The 22,120-nt window shown below is 53.0% G+C and overlaps 1 protein-coding gene across 1 annotated transcript in view; it reads right to left on the reverse strand.

Moving 5' to 3' along the window:
• The window catches only part of Hspg2 (heparan sulfate proteoglycan 2), a 102,144-nt gene extending 81,479 nt beyond the window's left edge, over positions 1 to 20,665 (reverse strand). Inside the window, exon 1 of the mRNA XM_057783679.1 lies at positions 20,526 to 20,665. Within this exon, the coding sequence (XP_057639662.1) occupies positions 20,526 to 20,588 (63 nt within the window). The 5' untranslated portion in view covers positions 20,589 to 20,665. The remainder of the gene's footprint in view (positions 1 to 20,525) is intronic.
• Between the last annotated feature and the right edge of the window lie 1,455 nt (positions 20,666 to 22,120).

A 22,120-nucleotide genomic window follows, 5' to 3' on the forward strand; every position in this document is an offset into this window, starting at 1 on the left:
TCTGGGAATCTGGCTAAGGGTGGAGGGTTGGAGCAAAAGTCTGCGGGTGGAACATGGCCTGGAGGCCCTATTGACTTTTCTGTCCACAATCCCCTTTGCCTTTTGTGGGTACTTTTCGGGGGTTCTTCTTAGCAACTGCGAACTTGGCCTACCTCAGGACTCCCTCCGCTCTCCAACCCCAGTCAGCTGTAGCCCACACGCCTCTCTCTCCTCTGAACTCTCGCACAGCCATAATTAACACTGACCTTATTTTCCAAGGCAAAAACTCAAGAAATTGTAGAACAAAGGCTCTCTGGGCTAGTTACGGGTGCTGGAGGCAGCTTGGGAAATGTAGTTTGGACACAGAGGTGTTCAAATCACTGCAGCATGTTAGTACTTCTAGGGAAAGACTAAGGCATTTAATGTGCTCTATTAACACATCGGAAGCCATCCTAGGAAGTGTGTGACAGCTACGCGCCACTCCCAGCACTGGGCACTGGACACTAGCTGGGCAGTTAGCTGTCTAGCTGTGTGGTCCTGGGCAATTCATTTGACCTCTCTGAGCCTCTATTTCTCAACTAGAAAAAGGAAATAAAAAATGACATCTTGTTCAGCAAAACCACCTAAGGGCTTTGCATTGGGCACTTACTTTTAAGTTCCCCCTCTTCCTTCTCACCCCTCCTCCCTTCCTCAAACCCACCACCAAGAGTGTGCTCCCCAGAACTACCAGGAATAACAATTTCTGTCACTAAGACTCAAGAGAGAGACATGGCCACAGCATTCTGGAGCATTCCCAGAACCTACGCCACCAAGGGCTGGAAGGAATCACCTGAGCGGGTATCCTTCATTTACCAGAAGGGACAAGAGAGGCATAGAGAGGGTTAGTAAGCATGGTGAGTGGGACCAGCAAAGGGGGGGGGGGGGGCTGGTCAAATGCCATCTCAACGCTGCTGGCTACTAGGACACAACACTTGAGCCTAATTTTCTCATTTCGAAAGCCCCGTGGCAGCGGTCCAGGGCAAAGCAGGGTGCAAGGAGACCCGGCTCTGGAGAGGAAGGGCCTGCCAGGCACATGATGGGGTAGGATGAACCAGGGCCCAGGCTTTCTGTCTGCTAACACAGAACCTATCACCTTCCATAGCCACTTCTTCCCTTCTTGGGGACAGGGACTCCCCAAGGCTGGGAGGAGGGTTTGGGGAGTACTGTGGCTGGGGGTGGGGGTGAGATGGGACCTGAGTTCCACCAGGTCTCAACCTCTGGGACTATAGAGGTCCCTCCAGCAAAAATCCAGTCCCAAACAGGCCAGCCCAGAAAGGTAGGAATGGCTAGCAAGCAAGAGGAGCAAGTCCTTGGCAGGGAGAGCTACGCTGCCGCTGCCAGGGACTCTGGTTACCGGAAATAGTAAATCTCCCTGCTGCCTGTCACCTCTGACTAGGAATGTCTGCTGCCAGGGGAGGGGGAAAGAGCATCCTGTCCACCTGCCCCTAAACACCCCAGGAACACTGGGGACCTGGGTCCACTCTTTGCTCCCTGTCCTAGCCTTGGGACCACAGGGCAACTACAGAAATCCCTGCTGTAATTAGTCAATCCCAGGAGAGAAGGCAGAAAGGGGATCCAAGGAGATGGACATCACCCCTAAACCTAGTCTGTTAGATCCAGTTACAAGTGGCTTCTGAGGCCCCAGTTGGGGTGAAGAAGGCCTTGATTTGTTGGCCCAGTACACAGGACAACACAGTATGAGTTCTGGGGCTGAACCAAGCAGTCTGGCTCTATCACATACCACCAGGTGGGTGACAGTGAGGTTGTCACCACAGCGCTTTTCACTCTACATCAGATTCAGAGGTCCCAATGGCGCCCGCTGAGATCTCTGTTTCATTCTTAACGATGAGCTCAAAGCACAAAGGGCTGGGCACTAGGGCCAGCGGGCTAGCATGCAGAGGAACCAGACAGGGTAACTCTGGGAGAGAAGCAGGTAAGGGCAGCACATGCCTCAGCCCCCGGGGAGCTGATAAGCTGTGGTGAGAGACCATAAAGTACCCTAAAACGTGCCTGTGAGAAGGCAAGAGAAGAAAAGTGGCAGGGTGAGCAAGCAGAGCGACTGGATAGAGGCTGTTAGTCATGATGCAAGGGGAGGGCCATGAGAGAAAAGGAGGAATGGGTGCCTGCCGTGAAGAAGAGCAGAGGCGCATCAACCCTAAGACAGAAGGATCCTAAGAATGTTCTGGAAACTTTTAAGGGTTGGGTCATTTACAACAGCCCTGGGAGCTGGGTGTTCTCAGGGCTCCTCATTCTCCTGAGAATGTAGAGAGGCCAGGATTCCACTTCCTCCCCAGAGAAGTGCTTGGGTGCTCGAGTATAGGTGTCCTTAGTTCTCCGGCAGGGAGGAGCAGAATGGATAAAAAGTAGAAGGCAATGGAATCAGATCTCTGGTTTCCGCCCAGGCCAGCCTGGGGCTCTGATAAGATGTCTCTTCTTGTCAAGTCTCATATCCTCTCTCCTCATGGACCAGCATGCCTGGTCCTTTTATCTCCTGTGTAATTGAGGAAGAGCCAGAAGGGGGGAAAGATGAGGGGCTGGACATCAGACGCAAAGATGAAAAGCTGAACCTCAGCTTTTCCACTACCCTAGACCAAAGCCCTTCCCCAACAGGTACAGGTGTGAGGTAGAGACCATGCTTACCTGAACTGACCAGGGTGGTGATCTCTAGCCTGGTTCCTAAAGGTCCACAACCCTGCCTATGTCTGCCGGGGCCTTGTCCCCACTCAGCACCCAGGAACTCACCACAAGTGGTAGACATGTCTCTCAGCTCCAGGACTCAGCCCAGGCTTAGTTCTCCACACTCCGGAGCAGCCTTTGTTACCAGGGTGCCAGAGCAGAGCGGCCCTTGTGGGCAGCAGGCCAGCACAAAGCCTGGCCAAGTGCAAACAGCATGCTTGGCGCCCAGGTTTAGGCGCTGGAGCGGGCAGGATGCCCACTGCCCCCGTCACAACAAACCATCCACCCTGTTGAGGGGCCCAGGCAGCCGGCACCCCTGCTGGGAGCTCAGGACACATAGCAGAAGCCTCTCTCCCTCCCCCTCTGGGAATCACAGAGGCTGTGATAGAGGGTCCAGGTGCCAGCAGCTGGACAAAGAGAGCAGAAGAGCCAGGCTCAAAGAAGTGGACTGTCAAGGGATGGTGATGGACAGTCACAGATTTGCTATCGTTATGATGACATACCAAGGGGAAGGATTAAAGGACTTGACCATAGCCGCTGTGATCATTGTGTTTGGCCCAGCATAGCAAGGACAGTCTAGTTTGGCTCCATTTGAGACCTGGGTGGTGCCAAATGGGACGGAGAAGTGTAGAGATGATGACCCGGACAGCTCCCTGCGGAAGGCACACAGTACTTCCCAGAACACATCCGACCCAACTGCTTTCTGCCAAGATGACAGGGTCCTGCTCCTGTACCAACCAGCTAAGTGTACACGTGCCACATTTGACTACTGAGGACCTGTCACTAAGAAAGTGAACAGAGGCACTGTGGACTTTAAAATCTTGAACATTCCGTCACTACACTTCATTTTTTTAAAGCAGCCATATAAGGCTCTTGGCTACCACAGACAAGTCCGACGGCGCCATCACAGCCTCCATCCACAGAGGAGGAAACCGAGGCTTTGCCCGAGGTCAAAGCTGTGTAGCTGGCAAGTCACAGAGGAGATGGGAGTGCGTGCCTGGCCCCCACCCAGCGCTCCCCACCCACGGGTATTGTCGGCGGCACTGGGCAAGTCTAACGGAAATCATACATGTGCGGGAGATAAGGCCACCTCGTTAATCAAGATATCAAGTCCCTTTGCTTTCCATCCCAATTCTGCCAGCTACGAGGGTTATCACGCAGAGACCAGAAGTCCTGGCGGCCATTTGTAAAAGGGCTTTGATTTTTCTGACATGAAGAAAGGGCAGAAAGATGACCGAATATCCCAGCTGGTGAGGGTCCAAGTCCCTATGGACATGGGGACTTTTTCCTTGTAAGAACAGGGAGCTGTGTGTCCTTCTGCATCACCCTAGATCCCATGTGGGCCACAGAACTGGGTGGTACCCACCCCAAGGAACACAGGGCCACTAGGCCTTTGTGTGTGTGGTTCCTTCCTCGTGGGGTGCTCTGAGGCCCTCTGTGACATGTCCATCATCCAGGCCAGCTCAGCTGCAGTCTCTACTTTGAGATCTCTGACCAAAGCCACCTTTCTCTCTCAAACTTTTGTGGGCCTTAATTTCTACCTTACAGTGAGAGAGACTGGGTCCTAATTACAGTCATTTGAGTTGCTTTCATTCGGAGCCAAAGTCCCTTGGGGACAGATATAAGTTTTTTGGTTTGGGGGATTTTTTTATTACATGTGTATGTGTCTCTGTGTGTGTGTGTGCACTTTTTTTTTTTTTTTTTTTTTTTTTGAGACAGGGCTTCCCTGTGTAACAGCTCTAGCTGTCCTAGAACTCTCTTTGTAGACCAGGCTAACTGGCTGCTCTTCCAGAGGTCCTGAGTTTAATTCCCAGCAACCACATGGTGGCTTACAACCATCTATAATGAGACCTGGTGCCCTCTTCTGGCGTGAAGCATACATACCAGCAGAACACTGTATACCTAATAAATAAATAAATCTAGAAGAAAGAAGATCAGGCTGGCCTCAAACTCAGAGAGATCCGCCTGCCTGTGCCTCCCAAGTGCTGTGATTAAAGGCGTGTACCACCACTGCCCAACTTTATATAATGATTTCTATGGCGTTTATTTACTGTGTGTGTATGTGTATATATGTGTCCACCCATGTGCGAGTTGCACGCTATGGCAAGCTTGTGGAAGTCAGAGGACAACTTTCATGAGTTGGTTCTTTCTTTCTACACCGTGGGTTCTGGAGATCAAACTCAGTTCATTGCATCAGGCTTGGCAGCAAGTGTCCTTACCACTCGGCCACCTTGCCAGCCCTCAAACATATATATTTAAAATATATACATAGGTAGTTTAGTTCCTTCATTCTTTCTTTTTCTTCCTTTATTCTCTCCTTTGTACCGCAGGATGGCCTCAAACTCTTGGCAGTCCTAGACCACAGGAACGCAACACTACGTCTGAGTTTATGCAATGCTGGGGATTAGAACCCAGGGCCTGATGCATGCTGATAGGTAAGTAATCTATCATCTGCGCTACATCCCCAACCCCCAAGACAGAAAAACTAAGTCAAGAAAAGAGAGTGCCAATTAGCTATATAAATAAAGGTCAGCTTGGCTCATTTTCTGTATAAAGAGGTGACAGATTTGGGAGAAACAGGATCCTACCCCCACTGTGCCTCAAATACTTTTTGTTGGGCACACTTAGTCTGGGACGCAGCAGTGAGGGGAGGAGGACACAGGAATAAGGTTAACCAAGGCCCCTCTGGCTCTCCTTCCTCCTCCTGCCTCCTTCTTTTCCTTCCTTCCTATGAGAGAAGGCTGTCACCGCTACAGGCCACAGCAGCATGATGTTCCTTTTCTGGGACAGGAGTACACGCTGGAAGTGATTTGGGGACACCAGTATCTGGGGGTATCAAGGCTGGGAGTGATGGAGAGTGTCCTGTGGCCTCAGGAGCTGCTCCTGCCAGGACTCTGACTCCCCATCCCTTGGAACCCCAGCCCCCAGGTGGACCAAAGGAGAGTATGATTGGTTGGCCCTGCCATAGCATCTGACCATCCCTACACCACAGGATGTTTTCCAAGATGAAACAGGATGGCCAGCAAAGCGAGGCTTCCCACAACACCTTGGGAACCTTGGGTCTGCTCATCTGAGCTGGGGCTGGGGCTGAGGTCACATTCCTAAAGATCTCCCAGGTGAGGTCCACCCTGCAGCTACAGAAGCCTCCCCTGTAATCAATCACAAGACCACAAGGGGCTCAGACTACACTGTGCTCTCCACAAAGAGCGTCTTTCACTGGGCCACGAGCGCCAGTGGCCTGCCAGGGAGCCTAAGGCTAGAGAGAGGCAGAAGAAGGATTCAAGGCCAAGACTGCCCATCCATCCTTCCCACGCATCATACCACCCCAAACCCCACCCACGTCAGGCAGCGGCCACAAGCAAGGAGTTGTGGAGGCCAGCCCTCAACCCTGCTCCTCACCAGGCCAGCCAAAAGAGGCCATGGCATTGCCCCCACCCCTCGGCCGTGGTTTCCGTCAGGTTCCCCTCCATCGCCTTATAAAGAGGTCCAAACTGTGGTGTCATTTTGTGCAGAGTGACACGCCTTGAGCTATCCCTGCGGCCCCAGCGGCCAGGCTCCTCACACATTCCTCCTGGAGCCTCATTGCCTAATTTAACCAGCGTCCCTGCTCCCCGGGGCTCTCAAAATAGCAGTTGCCAGGATGGGGAAATGCCCTAATAGCCCTAGAATAAGTAGTCTGCTCTCTTCCAGCCCCGGGACCCAGCTCAGGAGTGAGCAAGCTGGAAGGCTGAGGTGGGTTCCAGCCCCACCCTACCTGGACCCCATCCCGCTGTTTCTTTCTTTCTTTCTTTCTTTCTTTCTTTCTTTCTTTCTTTCTTTCTTTCTTTCTTTCTTTCTTTCTTTCTTTCTTTCTTTCTTTCTTTCTTTCTTGGTTTTTCGAGACAGGGTTTCTCTGTGGCTTTGGAGCCTGTCCTGGAACTAGCTCTGTAGACCAGGCTGGTCTCGAACTCACAGAGATCCGCCTGCCTCTGCCTTCCGAGTGCTGGGATTAAAGGCGTGCGCCACCATCGCCCGGCTCCTGCTGTTTTCTTTTAAACCAAATTTCATCTTGCCCAGGCGAAGCTCAAGCTTTCTGTGTAACTGAGGATGATGTTCAATTTATAATCCTCTTGCCTCTACCTGGCTTCAGCACCTGCCAGGGCAAGAAGTGAGGGGTGGGCCCGTAGGAGAGAGAGCGACACTGGAAGCTCCGAGGGCCAGGATCACAGTGAGTGTCAGGATGGCAGGCAGCGCCATCATGCCTGGCTCACGAAAGGCTGGGGATTGAACCCAGGGCTTCACGCACACTCAGCAAGCATGCTACCAACTAAGTCACATTCCCAGTTCTTACCTGCCCTTCTTCATTCATGCAAGCTCCTTGTATGTTCCCTTCCTCCCTCCTCCTCCTCCTAAGCCCTCAGGCTTCTGTGCATGGGTGGCGTTGCCCTGATTACCCCACTGGGATTCAACTTTCACTTTCTCCTAAGTGCGAGCCCTACAACAGTAGTGGGTAGCTGTGCCATTCCACAGCTATTAATTATAACCTAAACACTTCCGGCACTTGCAGAGCAGGGGTGAGCCCTCCCTTCTTGGAGATAAAGTGTGTGCTCCAGACAGGGAGGGGACTTACCCAAGGTCACACAGCCCAGAACAGGCAGGAGGGAGTAGGGAGCCAAACCTCATTGTCCCAAACCTCCCACAGGGAACCACCTGTAGGAAGTGGGCCTTGAGAGGAGCACGCAGGCTTCAATGTTAGAAGCAGCCTGTTGGCCTAGGATAATATTCTCAGTTATGCACACATAGACACTAACCACAGTTCACCCTGATATTATGGCCCTAAGCTCCCAGGAGAAGAAGCTGTGACTCAGGGTCCCCTTCTCCACCCCAGGGTCCCAGATCAGGGCTGCCACATTAAAGCAGGGAACACCCAGGCCGCTGACATAGTGGTTAGGGAACTGGGAGGGCGGGCACTCCTGCTACAGCCAAATCATTAACCAAAGCAGAACAGGCTAGAAAAGCGAGGCCAGTTCCTCCCAGTCTGGGTGTGGGATGTCCTGCAGGCACACATCTAGGTCAGTGAGGCCTGGGGTACCAGGTCACTAGCCAATTAAGACTCATGTTTTACCTGCAGTCCATCACCAGAGCAGGCTAGCCAGCAGGTGTCTGGAGGGTATCAAAACAAATCTCTCAGCAAAGAGGAGTGACCTGGGGCTTGAAGCTTCCCCTAAAGAAAAGGAATGTAAACCACAGCACCTAGGACTGAAAGGTGGTAAAGGGAAACAGGAAAAGCACAAAGTAACAGTTCCTGTTAGATATGAACAAATAAATGCCTTGCTCTGGCTGAAAGTGATTTATATACAAGGTCAAACCCCTGCAAAAGAGCGATTACCACGTCTACCTGATAGGCGAGGTTCAGAGAGGTTAACCTACCAGCCCAAGGGCAGCAGCACCACGTTAGGGCTGGAATGAGACTCAGTGTGCCCTGCCTGCTTTCCCATGACACAAAGTACAACATGTAGAACTTGGGGGTAGGGAAGCTACCTGCCTAGTGTAAAAGGGTCCTGGGGCTCTTTTCTGGACTGAGTGGCATACTTCAGCCTCATTAGAATCCTAATTCTGGTTTAAGTGATCTGGTTTAAGAGAGCTGAGACAGGCGACAGAGATGGGCTGCTAGAGACAATGCTCCCACACCTCAGGTGCCAAGTACAGGTGGTTCCTGGCATCTCCAGGGCAAGAAGTGGGCGGGGGGGGGGGGGACGGAGGGGAGCTGCAGAGGCGGGAGAGAGCAATGGGACGTGGGAAGCTTTGAGTCCAGCCTCCTGGAGTGTAACCAGTAGGAAGGTGGGACCCCACACCCCAGCCCCCATCCTCCTGCCCTGGGAGGTCAGGTCCTCCAGCCTGGAGAATTCCCCACAACTGCTCAGGTGAAACAGAGGTGAGGCCCCGCAGGCAGCAGGCTTTGATCTTATCATGAACATTCCTATCCCAGTGTCCTGGTTCCCTCCCCTTCCCAGGCCCACTTAACCCTTCCCTGGCATTTCCACACCTCAGTTCCAGGCTTGAATTCACCTCTGCTTCCCCCATCTAGGAAAAGTGAAGGGGGGGGAGGGGCTGTGGGAGCTCTAATCTCCTCTCTCTCCCCTTCTTTCCATTCTTTTAAAGACAGGGGGGTCTTTAAAGGCAGGGGTGGAAGAGATGTACACCTTTAATCCCAGCACTTCTGGAGGCAAAGGCAGGTGGCTTTCTGAGCACAAGACCAGCCTGAATTACAGAGAGAGTTCCAGAATAGCTAAGGCTACACAGAGAAACTGGGGCGGGGGGTGGGGGGAGACTGCTGAAGACAGGGTCTCCTCTAGCCAGGCTGGCCTTGAATTCCTTGATCTTCTGGGATTATAGGCATATGCCACCATCCCCAGCTGTTGTGTTGGTTTTTTTTTTTTTGTTTTTTTTGTTTTGTTTTGTTTTTTTTTTTGGTTTTTTGAGACAGGGTTTCTCTGTGGTTTTGGAGCCTGTCCTGGAACTAGCTCTTATAGACCAGGCTGGTCTCGAACTCACAGAGATCCGCCTGCCTCTGCCTCCCAAGTGCTGGGATTAAAGGCGTGCGCCACCATCGCCCGGCTGTTGTGTTGGTTTTAAAGACATGGCCTGTCTAGATAGTCCAGACTGCCCCAGAACCTGAGATCCTTCTGCCTCAGCCTCCAGAATACTGGAACTATAGGCATGAATCACCACACCAAGCCTCCTTCATATCACAGAGTCTAAGCCCAACCTGAGGTCTGAGAGCCACTTCCTGTCACCCTAGATGGAAATGCCCAGACTCTGTATAAACAGCCCTTTAAGATTCTTCCTGTCCTGAGACTCACTCATCGTGAACAAGTACACTCCCATTCTTTCTAGAATCTTCTCCTCCGCCCTAGCAATCCCAGGGCCCCTCCTCCCACCAGCTCACTGTGGGGAAAGAGGGATGCAGAAGCAGTCAGTGGGTAGCAAAGGGGAGCTGGGACAGGCTTGAGAGCGCAAGACTCCTCCGGGCCTCTTCCCGGGAAATCTCTTCTCTCTGGCCCTCTCTCCAGGGCACTGGCAGCTCCTTTAGCCACGCTCAGGACACGTGCTCAGGACGCGGGCGTGTCATAGAGAGGGCACTTGAGGGAGTTTTGTAGAACAAATGAATGAATGGTTCCATTTTGCATCTGGAGATTAGGTTCCAAGAATCTAAGGTTGGCCGAGTAGCCCACGCTTCTGGCACTCTTGAGACTTAGTCCAGTGCTTAACTGCCAGACACTAACGGTGACTGTGGCTCTTTGCCCAGCATCAGAGACCCACAGGACACGGAGGTCAGGGTCAGATCACCACAGGACTGACATACAGATGGACGGGACAGGTTCAAGGATGTCTTAGGATGTCTAAGAATGACAGAGAATAATCCCAGACCCTCGTTTATTTCAAGGCTCAGCACCTACAAGCCGGTAGCATCAAGAAAGGAGGATACGACAGACAGAAGTGACGGCCAGGAGGGTATTCCAAGGGACCACCCTGGGCTTGAGAACATTTTACCACTAACTCCTGGGAGAAGCTTGAGTCCTTTACTCTGCCATAGGCTGGCAGAGGACCAAGGAGCAAGAACATGGCCCACTGCAAGAGCAGGAAAATGGAGTCTCAGCGAAAAGGATGAAGCGCGCGGCTGTGGCCGAGCGGAAGCCAGGCCTCGACCTCTTGCCTACTTGTCTGGCTAGGTGGGTGGGGGATGCTGAGGTAGATGTCACCCTCAGCTATCTTGGGGACTTCCTCTCATTCTTCCCCCAGCTTTAACAACTCTAGCAGTAGACAAAGGTCCTTCCTTCCAGTTCCTGCACTTCCAATACAATGGGAACAACAGGATCCAGGCTGAGGTTGGCTGAGGGGGCTGGGAACTCTGCCTGCTGCTTCCTCTTTCCTAAGCACATCCAAACCCGCCCTGCTTTCAGAGCCACTTCCTCCAGGAAACCTGTCCTGACAACAGGTACCAAAGTGGTCTCTTCCTCGCCTGACTTACTGGGGATGAAGAACTTCTGAGCTGGGCTGCACTCAGGGTGGTGTCCTGCTTCTCCCAGTCCTAAGGCTGCTGTGAAGCAGGAACCCAGCCTTCAAGACCTTCCAGAAGGCAGTGACGCTAGTCTTGCCTCTGGCTCTGGGATCTCGGGCAGGTCACTGTTTTTGAAACTACTCCTTATCTGGGAAATGTGGTATACTCCCGACAATGTTCAGAACGTTAGGTGGATGATTAAATAAATGAGCGGTTGGACAGATGTACCGTTGTCTGAGTGACAGTTAGGAACTCATCTATATTCTCAGTGTGTCTACACATGGTATATCATATATCATTCAGTCTTTCTTTCTTTTCCTTCCTTTTTTCTTTTTGGTTTTTTGAGACAGGGTTTCTTTGTAGCTTTGGAGCCTGTCCTGGAACTAGCTCTTGTAGACCAGGCTGGTCTCGAACTCACAGAGATACTCCCACCTCTGCCTCCCAAGTGCTGGGATTAAGAGCATGCACCACCACCGCCCGGCTCCTTCAGTCTTTCATTACCGAGGGTACACAGGCTGGCTTTACTCACTAGACTAAAGAAACCCAATGGGAAGCTTGGACCTGGCTGACAAGTATTGCAGGGTGCTCAATGCTGGTGGGAGTCACATACCTCAGCCTGGGGAGCTTCCCAGGGTTGAGATGGAAGTCCAGGGGTGGGGGTGGGGGATAACCAAATTTGAGAAGCAGAAGCCAGCTAGACCCAGGTGGCAGATATGCACCTTGCTCAAATACTTTGCTAAGCGGGGCCTGCTCCCCTCCTCCAGGCAGCGCTCCCAGACTACCTACCCCCTCTAGAATAATTAAGCTTGACCCATCAAGCAGAGAATGAAAACTGGGGAGTCAGAAAACCTGGGCTCCATTCTCAGGGGTGCTACAGACTGAGTGGATGCTGGGAACACTCTGTCTCAGTTTGCTCCTCTGAGAGGAGACAGTGCAAGGCCACAGACAGCAGGGAGAGCAGATGAGATGAGGGTCAGAAAGAAAAGGCCCTGCGACAGGCCAGGCTGCCTCCTGAGGGTGATAGCTTTAACGCAGAAGCTGTGAACAACTACAAAACACAGACTAGTGACCTAGGCGATCCGGGTCAGAGAAGGGACTGACCTATCTGGGAATTCTGGGCCTCTGCTCTTCTGGATCCAGGGTCACAGGAAGGCAGAAAGCAAAAGTGGGTTGCAAGCTGGGAAAGTGACAGAGGTCACTGGGACTAAGATTTATGAAGCCACGGTACGGTCTCAACGCACCCCAGTCAGCCAGGACTCCAACAAGAGGCATGATCCCAGTTCCCAACTATTTGAAAACTGGAGCCGCCAAACATGGTCAGGGATGAGTCAGCGGTTAGGAGGGGCTGCCAGGAGGTGGGGGCTGGGCTGGCTTCATGGGAGAGGTGGGCTGGGAAGGGGCCAGAGGCAGCTGGGAATTCCCAGCCTAGCCCCAGGAGAAGCATCTGTGGAGGTCACCCCAGGCCACCTCTGAAGGCCTCCCCTTGCCAAGCCCCTGGCTGTCTCCCCTTCCCGGTGACCAGAAGTTGAGGAAGCTGGGAAAGATGTCAAGAGTTAAAAATGAAACACCTGGGCGTGACCCACCCTGGTAGGCAGTGAGGGCTGTCTGCTCCACGCCTTGCCCAAGGGGCAATATCACGCACCCTTGTGTGTCTTTCTCCCTAGTCCTGATGACTCTGAGATCCTACAAGTGCCGGATTCAAAGCTGTATGGTGCCCCTGTCCTGGCAAAAGAGGGTGGGCTATGCCCTGGACAAGGTCCTGCATTTTCCAAACTAAAAGGAGGGATTGTGCTGGGATGGGGTCCCAGGACACCCCCACTCCTGTTCCTCTCAAGATGCTCCAACATCCTCTCTGTACCCACGGGAGCCATTTGGCCACACCTTCTGCTGCTGGGAGCCTACCGACTGCACACAGCTGGGAAGGGAATGAATTTATCCAGAAGCCCCAGCCTTTCCCAAGCCACACCCTGGGGTGTGACCCCCCCCCCCATTCTTTTCCCCCTCCAGGAAGGAGCAATCAGGATAGAAGGGTGGACTCTGTCCTGCAGCTGTGGCCTCAGAGAGGGAAGGAGGGCAGGGACTATCAGGCACAGTTGCATCTGGTGCTCCAAGCCTGAAGAAGGAAGGCAAAGGGAGCCGTGCCTACAACAAGCCCAGGGTTCCTTCAACCCCAGGCACTAGGAATTCTACATCAAATAGCATGTTGGCCTTGCCCTGCATAGGAACAGATCTAACAGCGGCCACTAGCTATCCAACACCTACCACATTCCAAGTATATCCATCTGGTCAACCTATAACCACTACAACACAGGCATTGCCTATTTCAAAACTGATCCAAGGGTCAGAGAGGTCCAGCAACTTGTGCAAGGTCACACAACCAGTCAGGGATAATCTACAGAACTGAAAGCAGGCTTATCTGAGCTCACTACTTTGTACCACACACCCAGGAAAAGAGGTTCCAGGGAGGACACAGACGAGGGAAAGAGCTCATCCCACACCCCCGAGGCCACAACAAAGGAGCAGTTGCTGGGAAGTTAGCTCATCTTAGTCCAGGGCCAGAGGAAGACCCTTCCCAACCCTCCATAAAACCATGACCTTATTCACTGGACCAGGGTCTGCCAGCTCTCTGCCTAGCCCCTAGCAAACCGCAACAAGGCGAGCCAAGTCCCTGATCTCATGCTTCATAAATGCAGTTCCCCATGTACAACAGAGATCAGGGGCTTGGCTGTGGGCTCTGAGGAATCCCTACTGGTGAGTTCTACAAGTGGACACAAGTGCCCTCCGCTCTACCCCTATGTTACCACAGAGGCCTCAGCCTGGGAAGAAAGGGGTTCCGTGGCTGGAGAGGACCAGAGCCCACTGGCCTTGTCATTAGTCAGTCACACACACACACACACACACACACACACACACACACACACACTGCCCCTCCACTACCTATCACATTCCATTTTCCTACATGAGGCTCTCTGGAGTTGTCCCATGGTTCCAAGGCACCTCTGTCCTTCTGGATGCTCAAGTCCGAGACCCTGGAGCTCTCCACTCTGTATCCCACCCACTCCCAAGCAGTCAGTCCTGTGAACCCAACTTTCAAGACGTGTGGGAGACTTGGCTACTTCTCTCCATCCATGGGCCTGGTACTAGCTCTGCCATGTCTGGTCCGGGTTAGAGACTCCTTGTTTTGCCTTTGACCTCCACAGCAACTACAGCCATCCTGTTAAAACTTCACTGCTGGAGAACTAGAGAGACGGCTCAGCAGTTAAGAGGACTTGCTGTACTTGCAGGGGACCTAGGTTTGGTTTCCAGCACCCACACCAGGCAGCTCATAGCCACCTGAAACTCCAGCTCCAGGGACTCCAATGCCCTCTTCTGGCCCCTATGTTCACATACACACACATACAAATAAAAATATTTTTTAGTGATTTATTTAACTTTATTTTACGTGCATTGGTGTGAAGTTGTCAGATCTTGTGGAACTGCATTTTCAGACAGTTTTGAGCTACCATGTGGGTGCTGGGAATTGAACGCGGGTCCTCTGGAAGAGCAATCAATGCTCTTAACCGCTGAGCTATATCTCCAGCCCCAAATAAAAACATTTTTAAAATGCACCAGGGCCTTCCGGACCCCAGGACTTTGCCATAGCCAAGTCTGTGCCATCCTGTTGCCGGCTTCGTCAGCATCTCACTGCCTACCACAAACATGCACCATTCACAGACACGCCAGGCACACCCCCACCTCCAGGCTCCTTACTGACCATTCCTCTTGCCTGGATGCCCTTCCACATACATCCGCCCAACCCTCACTTCCTTCCGCTCCCCAGAATGTGTTATCAGGGCTTTTCCTACCCCACACCATCACTCTCTACACCATTTTCTGCTTTCCCCCTCTGAGTATAGCTGGCTTCTGTGCTGGCTAAAGCACAAGATCCAGAGGCAGAGCGAATTTGACTTTTTTGGTTTTTCTGCTGCAAACTTATAACATCTAGAACAGGGTCAAGTACAGAGACGATGCTCCATAAATATTTGTTAAGTGAATTTTAAGTGTGATACACACCCGCTGGCAGCTGCGGTTAAAGCCTGTATACCAGTCCACACCACTGGATCACTCACCAGTCTAATCCACACTGTCAGCCTCTGCACAGGGAGCATCCCTGAAAACCAGAGCAGTAGGAAGCCCTCCTCTATGCCCCAAGGAAAAAAAGGTGCTAGTGGCTGGTCCTGGGGATGTCTCTTCCAAAGGCCCCTGGGATGCTAGGATGTCCTTGCGGCCCTGGCACAAGCTAGCATCATATGAAAGAGGCAAGCGTGATTCTGGTGTTGGCTCAGACTCACACTCCCAGTCTTCAAAGAGCCACCTTGTTCTCGGGGCTTTCATGATGGTGCCCCCCCCAGCCCAGCCACCCCTGGGCAGCCATGAGCCACACCCCTCTCAAGGCCATTATTGACACTGCCTGACGCCACCAGGCTGGGTAGTGAGGCTGGCGGCTCCCCACGAAGTGAGTTCCACACATATTTCTGGGTTTCAGTCAGCCAGCTTCAGGCTCTAGGATCAGGAGGGGGTGGCAGGGCCAAAAAGGCCAAGGCTCCGGCTGGGGCAGCCTTACAACAGGGCAGGGACCCTCAACCTAGCTCCCCTTGTCCTTGGCAGGAGCAAGAGGGAGAGCAAGAAGGTACTGGCAGACCATTAGGAAGCCACCGGGGAGCTGAGTCTCATTCTCTGTCCTCCTTCAGCCTGGTCCTCACAGCTGGAGCTGGACCAGAGGAGAGAAAGGCTAGGGCTGGGAGCCACCCCTTCCCTCCCAAACTCAGAAAGAAAGTCCAGAACTCAGAGGTCTGGCCTCCAAGTTGCCTATGATTCAGCACCCATATCTTTCCAAATCCCACCCCTAGCTTCCAATCCAAGGCCAGGCAGTCCTCAGGCCTCTTCCGAGCCATCCTAACCTCCAGACACCAGGGGAGCCGCTGAGGAACAGGGAAAGGCTCCCTGCAGGTCAGTGGGGCCCCAGGCCATATGTCTCCCTCATCATGAACAGCACATAGAGTAAGAGACCTTGCATATCCTACAGACCTGGTCCTCAGAGCCTGGCCCCTTCTGCATGCAACTGCCTGCAGGGCCTCAGGGGCCATCGACAAGCCTACAAATGACTCCTCCGGGGTCTAGCTCCTGGCGTCCTGACCCCGGGTCACCACCGTGCCACGTGGGGCCAGAGTTCTTACTGATAATGACATCAGTGACGAGCTTCATCAAAATGTGATGGTGGGGCCCGGGAGGTGGCTCAGTGGGTGAAAGGGTCTGGACACAAGTCTAAAGACCCAAGTCTCAGCCCAGGACCCACAGGTAGGAGAACTGACTCCTGCAAGTTGTCCTCTGAACATCGCGTGCGTGCCTACCATATACTTAATAAATATATGAATTTTAGGAATATGACGGTGGTTGCTGCAGGCAGGTGGGGCAGTGGGCAGCGTCAGGGGGAGCTTTGCCTACCTTCAAACTTGACTCTTCTGAGTGAGCAAGTAGGTGAGCCCCCTAACCTCTCTGTGCCTCCATTTCCTCTGCTCAGATTCTAGGGACCACGCTAGTCTCCAAGGCTTAATGCATTTCAGCAGACATACTCAGGGAGCACTTACTATGTGGGTTAGCAAAAACAGATGGCGCAGTTACCTGCACTGAGGCCTGCACAAGGCTGGCCCTGTCAGTCATGGGTGGAAGAGGGACTCAGGGAGGCACACCCCCTCACGGCTGAACTTTTGGCTGTGGATAGATTCTGGGAGATGGGGAGCCACTGTCTTCAACCATGTGTCTGCTGCAGAGCCCACCAGATTCCAATGGATAACTCACACAAACAGCCTTGTTTAAACTCAGCGGGTCACAAAACAAAACAGACGGGAATGTCAGAAAGAGTGGGGGGTGAGAGACAAGGAAGGTAAGAGAGCGAGGGTGAGAATGACTAGTTTGCACCATATATGTGCGTGAAAGTGTCAAAGGACAAATCTAATCCGAGTATTAATTTAAAATATTCAAGCATCACAAGAAAGGAATAAAAACGGAGAGCAGGCAAGACAAATGAATAAATAAAATCCAGCTAAGAGGGCCAGTGGTCAACCTGACAATCGAAGTACGATCTCTGGTACCCACAAGACAGAAGGAGAACTAATTACAGCAATTTGTCCCCTGACCGCCACACATGTACCACCCCCACTAAACACATACACAGAAAATAAATAAATACGATTTTTAAAAAAACAAACAGATAAGGTCTTGTTATCACAGAACTTAAACAGAGCAAAGGAGATGGATAAACAAGTGAACAGATTCAGGTTAGAGGGTGACAAAGAAAAAAAGTGATGGGGCTAAGGATGGAACTCAGCCTGGAACATACAGCAACATGTGAGAAGCCCTGGGTTCAATTCTCAATATTGCAGGTGCGAGGGGAGGGAGGACAGAGAGCAGAGGGGTCGGGGTGGGTGAGTTTGGGCTTGAGGGGCAGGGCAGAATTATCAAGACCTGAGAAATAGGAGGCAGAGGGTGCTGTGGATTCAGGGACCTGTGTTCCAAGCTGAGGGAAAACCAGATGCAAAGGCCCTGGAGGTAGGAGTTTGTTTGGCATGCTCAAAAACTTTAGCCAGGCACGGTGGCTTAAGCCTGTAATCTCAGCACTTACATGGGGAAGGCAGGAGGTTTAGGAGTTCAGGGTCATCCTTTACATAGTCAGTTTGAGGCAAGCAAGCTTGGGATACATGACACTCTGTCTAAAACATAGCCCCGAAAAGGGGGGAAGGATGTGAGAGAAAATAACAGAGAGACAAAATGACCAAAATACAATTATAAACACATACAAATTGTCAAAAAAAATTAAAATGGTTTCGGAAAGAAAAAACTAGCAAGGGAAAACAGAAACTTAGTAAAGCACAAGAGAGGGTAGACAGAGGGAGCAGGGCCCTGAGGGGCGAGCTTCTAGTTCTCAGTAAGGAGGAGACGTGATGAGCAGGGAGTAACAGAAGCAAGTGAGGAGTCTCTGACAAACTCGGCGTCCCTCAATCAACGGAGACTGAATATATGTGACCCATCTACAGTGCTGTCCCTCTACCTGGCCTGCACCCCAAGAAATCCCTACGGGTGCTTACTGTCACCCAAATCCTGAACCTAATCATATTTGAGCACCTTTTTTTTTTAACCTTCTCCCAGACAGAGACTCAAGCCCACAGATCCTAACTTGCCTGCGCTCATTCTGAGAACAGGCCCGGGCCAAGCCAAGCAAGGCCTGGGCGAGACTCCTCAGACACCCAGAGCTCAGCCTGGGAAATGGGGGTGGGGAAGCCTCTGCCCAGACTCTGAGGATGGTCCCGCAGCCTGATGCACACACTCTCTCGACTCTGCCCTTTTCCTGGCACAGGTCTGGAACAAAGGGGGTAACGGTAACAGCTGGGGGACAGGGTAATCAGCTGTGTGGAGGGAAAGGCTGAAGTCACTCCAGGAAAGAGAAATTCCCCCACTCCCACCAGCAGCAGCCTTCCCCGCAAGGAAATCCAAGGAAGGCAGGAAGCAGGTATTTCAACCACTTCCCTCCTAGGCCTGGAAAACACTGTCATTACTCCTGCCACCCCTCAAGATTCCTATCAACGGTGGGGCTGGGCCCAAGAAAGGAAGGGCTAAGACAGCCTTCGGAAGGAAAGGGTCAACAGGCCAGGGCAGGCCTGAGTCAGCCAGGCCTGGTCCCATCCTCTCCCCAGAACAGAAATTACTCCCCTACATAATCACAGACCCTGTCTCACTGTGCCTGCCTCCAGTGAGACTTACGACTCCTGGGCCCAGTGTAGGCTGCCCTCTCGTACCGCATGATTCTGTCTAGAATTGAACTGAAGGGTTGAAGCGGTCAAGAGCAGTGGGCAGGACTTGCTGGGATGCTGGGCTGAAAACTGATCTTACTGAAGCTGCACTGGCCAGTGTCTCCACCCATTTCATGGATGCCGACACTCAGACCTGAGAAGCTGGCACTGAAACTGGGTTTATAAGACCCTTAAGCTCTTTGGGGCAGAGGGGCCCAACTCCAGTGATGCCTTCCACGTGACTGCTTGCAGCATCTATAATGCTAGAGCTTCAGGACGGGCTGCCTGTTGTCTCCTCAGCATCACAGCCCACTAGTCTGAGTCCTAGAAGTCCTGGAAAGGCGTGCCCTAGCCCACCTAGATCATCTCGCGCCACCAAGTGCCAGTGCACAATAGCTGTGCAGAAAGTATCTTCCCAACGAATGAGCCTAGGGGACTCCTAGTGACTGTCATAGAATGCTGCTCAATCGAGATTTGGTGAATGAACAAGTGAATCGGGCAGTGGTGGCAGTCAGGGAATTTCAGCAGAATTCCTCAGGCCCTCCGCAAACAGTTCCGCCCACCACTCCTGCCATTGTGCAGTCCGTGCTTGGGGGAGCCCTCAACAGGGGGTCGAGCTGAGTAGGGGGGAGGTCAGGAAAAGATAGCACTCCAGGTCTAGGTCACTGCCTCGGGGAAGAGAAAGTCAGTTTTAGGAGCTGCAAGTTCAGGCTGAATGGGCAGCAACAGCAGTTGCCCTGCTCTGTAGGGTTGCGGTGAGAGGCCAGACAGATTAAGGAAGAAGGCTGCTCGGAAGGAGGGTGGGGAAGAGAGGTGCTGTGTGGGTGGGGCTGAAACAGTAAGGGGTCAGGCCTGGTGGGAGGTTAAGGAGTGACTCAGGAGGGCAGAGGTGAGAGCAAGCCAGCCAGGCAAGGACAGAGAATCAGTCACTGGGTAAATACCGGCCCAGTTGGAAAAGTCACCTTCTTGGCTCTGAAAACAGAGGACAGGGATGAAGACTGTCTAGGAGAACCTGGGCTCTGTGGCTCACCGCAGCAGGTCCAGATGGACCCCACCCTCAGCTTCCACTCTGTCAACCCATCAACTCCTCCCAGCCCTCCTTGAGGTCACTCGGGTCCTCTGGGCCTCCCTTGCCAAATGCCTTCTAGGTCTTAAGATTCCTGACTCAAAAGTTCCCTTCTCCTCCCTTTGGCCCCATGTGAGTTCTGAATAAGGGCTGAACTGTAGGGGTACACAGCATCCCACTTTGGGGACCTGGGAAGAATACAGGAGAAACTCAGCTGCTCCTGGGCCCAGTCATAACAGGCACTGCACAGGGCACTCATTCCATTCAGGCCCAGCTGCCCTGAGGCTTCCCATTCTGAGTTCCCTTTACCCACGTGGGACTACCTCTGAGAGGTGTTCCGGAGACCTCAGTGCAAGGCAGCGATGGATTTAGTCATGGCTTGGAGGACTCCAGGGTGCAGAGGGTGCTGCACACAGGCTTCAGTTTTGTTCCAAGTTTTTACGTATGACTGCCTGACTATAGTCTCCCCAGAGGATAACATAGTAAAGTTCCAGCGAAGACTGACAGGGTCCCCATCATGACGGAATGCCCCTTCTGCCAAGTTGGCAGCGGAAAGGGGTACCCTTGTCCTGCCAAGTTCCCACCCTGCTAGAAGTTTCTCCGTCAGGGCCCCAGGAACCGCAGGCCGAGCCATGCCCAGAGGCGATCTGAGCCTGAACAACGTGGCCAGAGACCCTCGAGTTTCCAAGCTTGCAAGGACGGCCCCTGACCTCCACGCTGGGTCCCTGGGGCGTCCCCTAGGAAAAACTCCACGCTGCTGGGTGGCGCTGGCCAATGCCAGCCAGGGTCCTGCGCGGGCGCGGCCGTCCCGAGCCAGAGTCCCAGCCGAGCAGCCTCCGGTGTCCCCGCCAAGTTGGCGCGCGCCCCCCGCCCTCGGCCCTTAGCCACGCACACTCACCGCGAGCAGTCGCGCGTGCAGCAGCAGCCCCAGAAGCAGCGCGCCCACTGCCCGCCGAGCCATGGCCGGGCCTCGTTCTCTGGCTCTCACGGCGCCGCCCGGAGCCACCCGCTTGCTGTCCTGCGGAGTCCTTCGGACTGCTCGCCTCCTCCTCTCCTACACCCCCGTCCCCGCCCTCCCGCATACTCCCCGCCCCCGGGTCTCCGGCTCCGCCCCCCGAGGCGCCAAGTTCAGAAGCCCTAGACCCCACCTCTAAGCCTCTAGCCACGCCTCTCAAGGCCAGGCTCCGCCCCGAAAGCTGTCTGTCCCCGTCCTCTAGGTCCCGCCCCCGCGCCTCCTGCCACGCCTCCACAAAACAGGCTCCGCCCCCCCAAGAGTAGGCCCCCGCCTCCGGGCCGCTAGCTAGGCTCTCTAGAGTTGCAGCGCGGCTGGCTGTGCCTTTGTCTGGGCCCCAGTCCCCCTCGGTGTGGGCTGAGGCCCAACCGGCTCCACGCCAGACGTAGCCTGGAGTGTGGGATGAAACTTGGACGCCACTCGGTAGGGCATCGAGACCTCAGCACACACCGCTCCTTCACTCCACGTGTTCCACACCAAGCCCACAGCAAACCGCTTTCGCGGGGGTCCCACAAGCACACAACTTTCATAGAGTTTCACAAAGTTACAAGTGTACTTTGCAGAGCTTCTGCTTCAAGTCAGCTTAGCTTCGTTAAAAGTCAATCCTATTGCTTCGAAACAATGAGGTGTTGGACCCCAGCGCGAGTGCTCTGTGGCCTTGAGCTGTCCCCAGCTGTCACTCCCACAACTCATGTGCACATTTACTAACACTCTTTGGGGCTCACAAGCTCTTACAAGCCTTCTCAACCCTCACACACACTCAACTGCTCACATCGACTTCGCGTTTATATTTACATTTTTGTTTACATTTCTACAGCCTCAAGTATCCCAGCAAGCTGTGAAGCATCTTTCATTTATTAAATCTTTGTTTTGTGTACACGTGCACATGTATGTGTGTGTGCCTGCATACAGGCCACAGTGCACATATGGAGGTCAGAGGAGTTTTGGGAATTGATGATTTCCTACCATGTGGGTTCAGGGGATCCAACTCAGGTAGGCAATTAAGCTTAGGGGCAAGTATCTGTACCCACTGAGCCATTTCTCTGGACCATACATATGTTTTCCCACACCGGTTCTTCATATATTTTACACTAGGGTTTATGTATTTTTCTACACACTCACCTCTATATTCTACATTTTCCTCATACATTCATCCCAGGCCTTGAGTGGGTGCTCGATACTGAACAAGATGGCCCCCTTACCCCTCCCTATACCACAAGACAACATGAAGCATTCAAAGAATGAGTCTGATTCACATAGATCATTCCCAGAGACACACCAACTCTCGTACCCAGGTTCATATACAGATGGGCTCTGCCACAGACTCGAGCTCAGGTGTTCTTGGTAAATCATGGTCATCATTGCACTTCCGCTATAGCCCATGGGCAGGCACACAAGCCTGGAGCCCAGGAGTGTCTCTACCACCTACTCAGGGCCCCTTTTCTGACTGAAATTTTCCAGGCAGCCCCAGGCTAGTGGGT

This window comes from Chionomys nivalis, chromosome 11, assembly GCF_950005125.1.
Source record: "Chionomys nivalis chromosome 11, mChiNiv1.1, whole genome shotgun sequence".
NCBI classification, from domain to species: Eukaryota; Metazoa; Chordata; class Mammalia; order Rodentia; family Cricetidae; genus Chionomys; species Chionomys nivalis.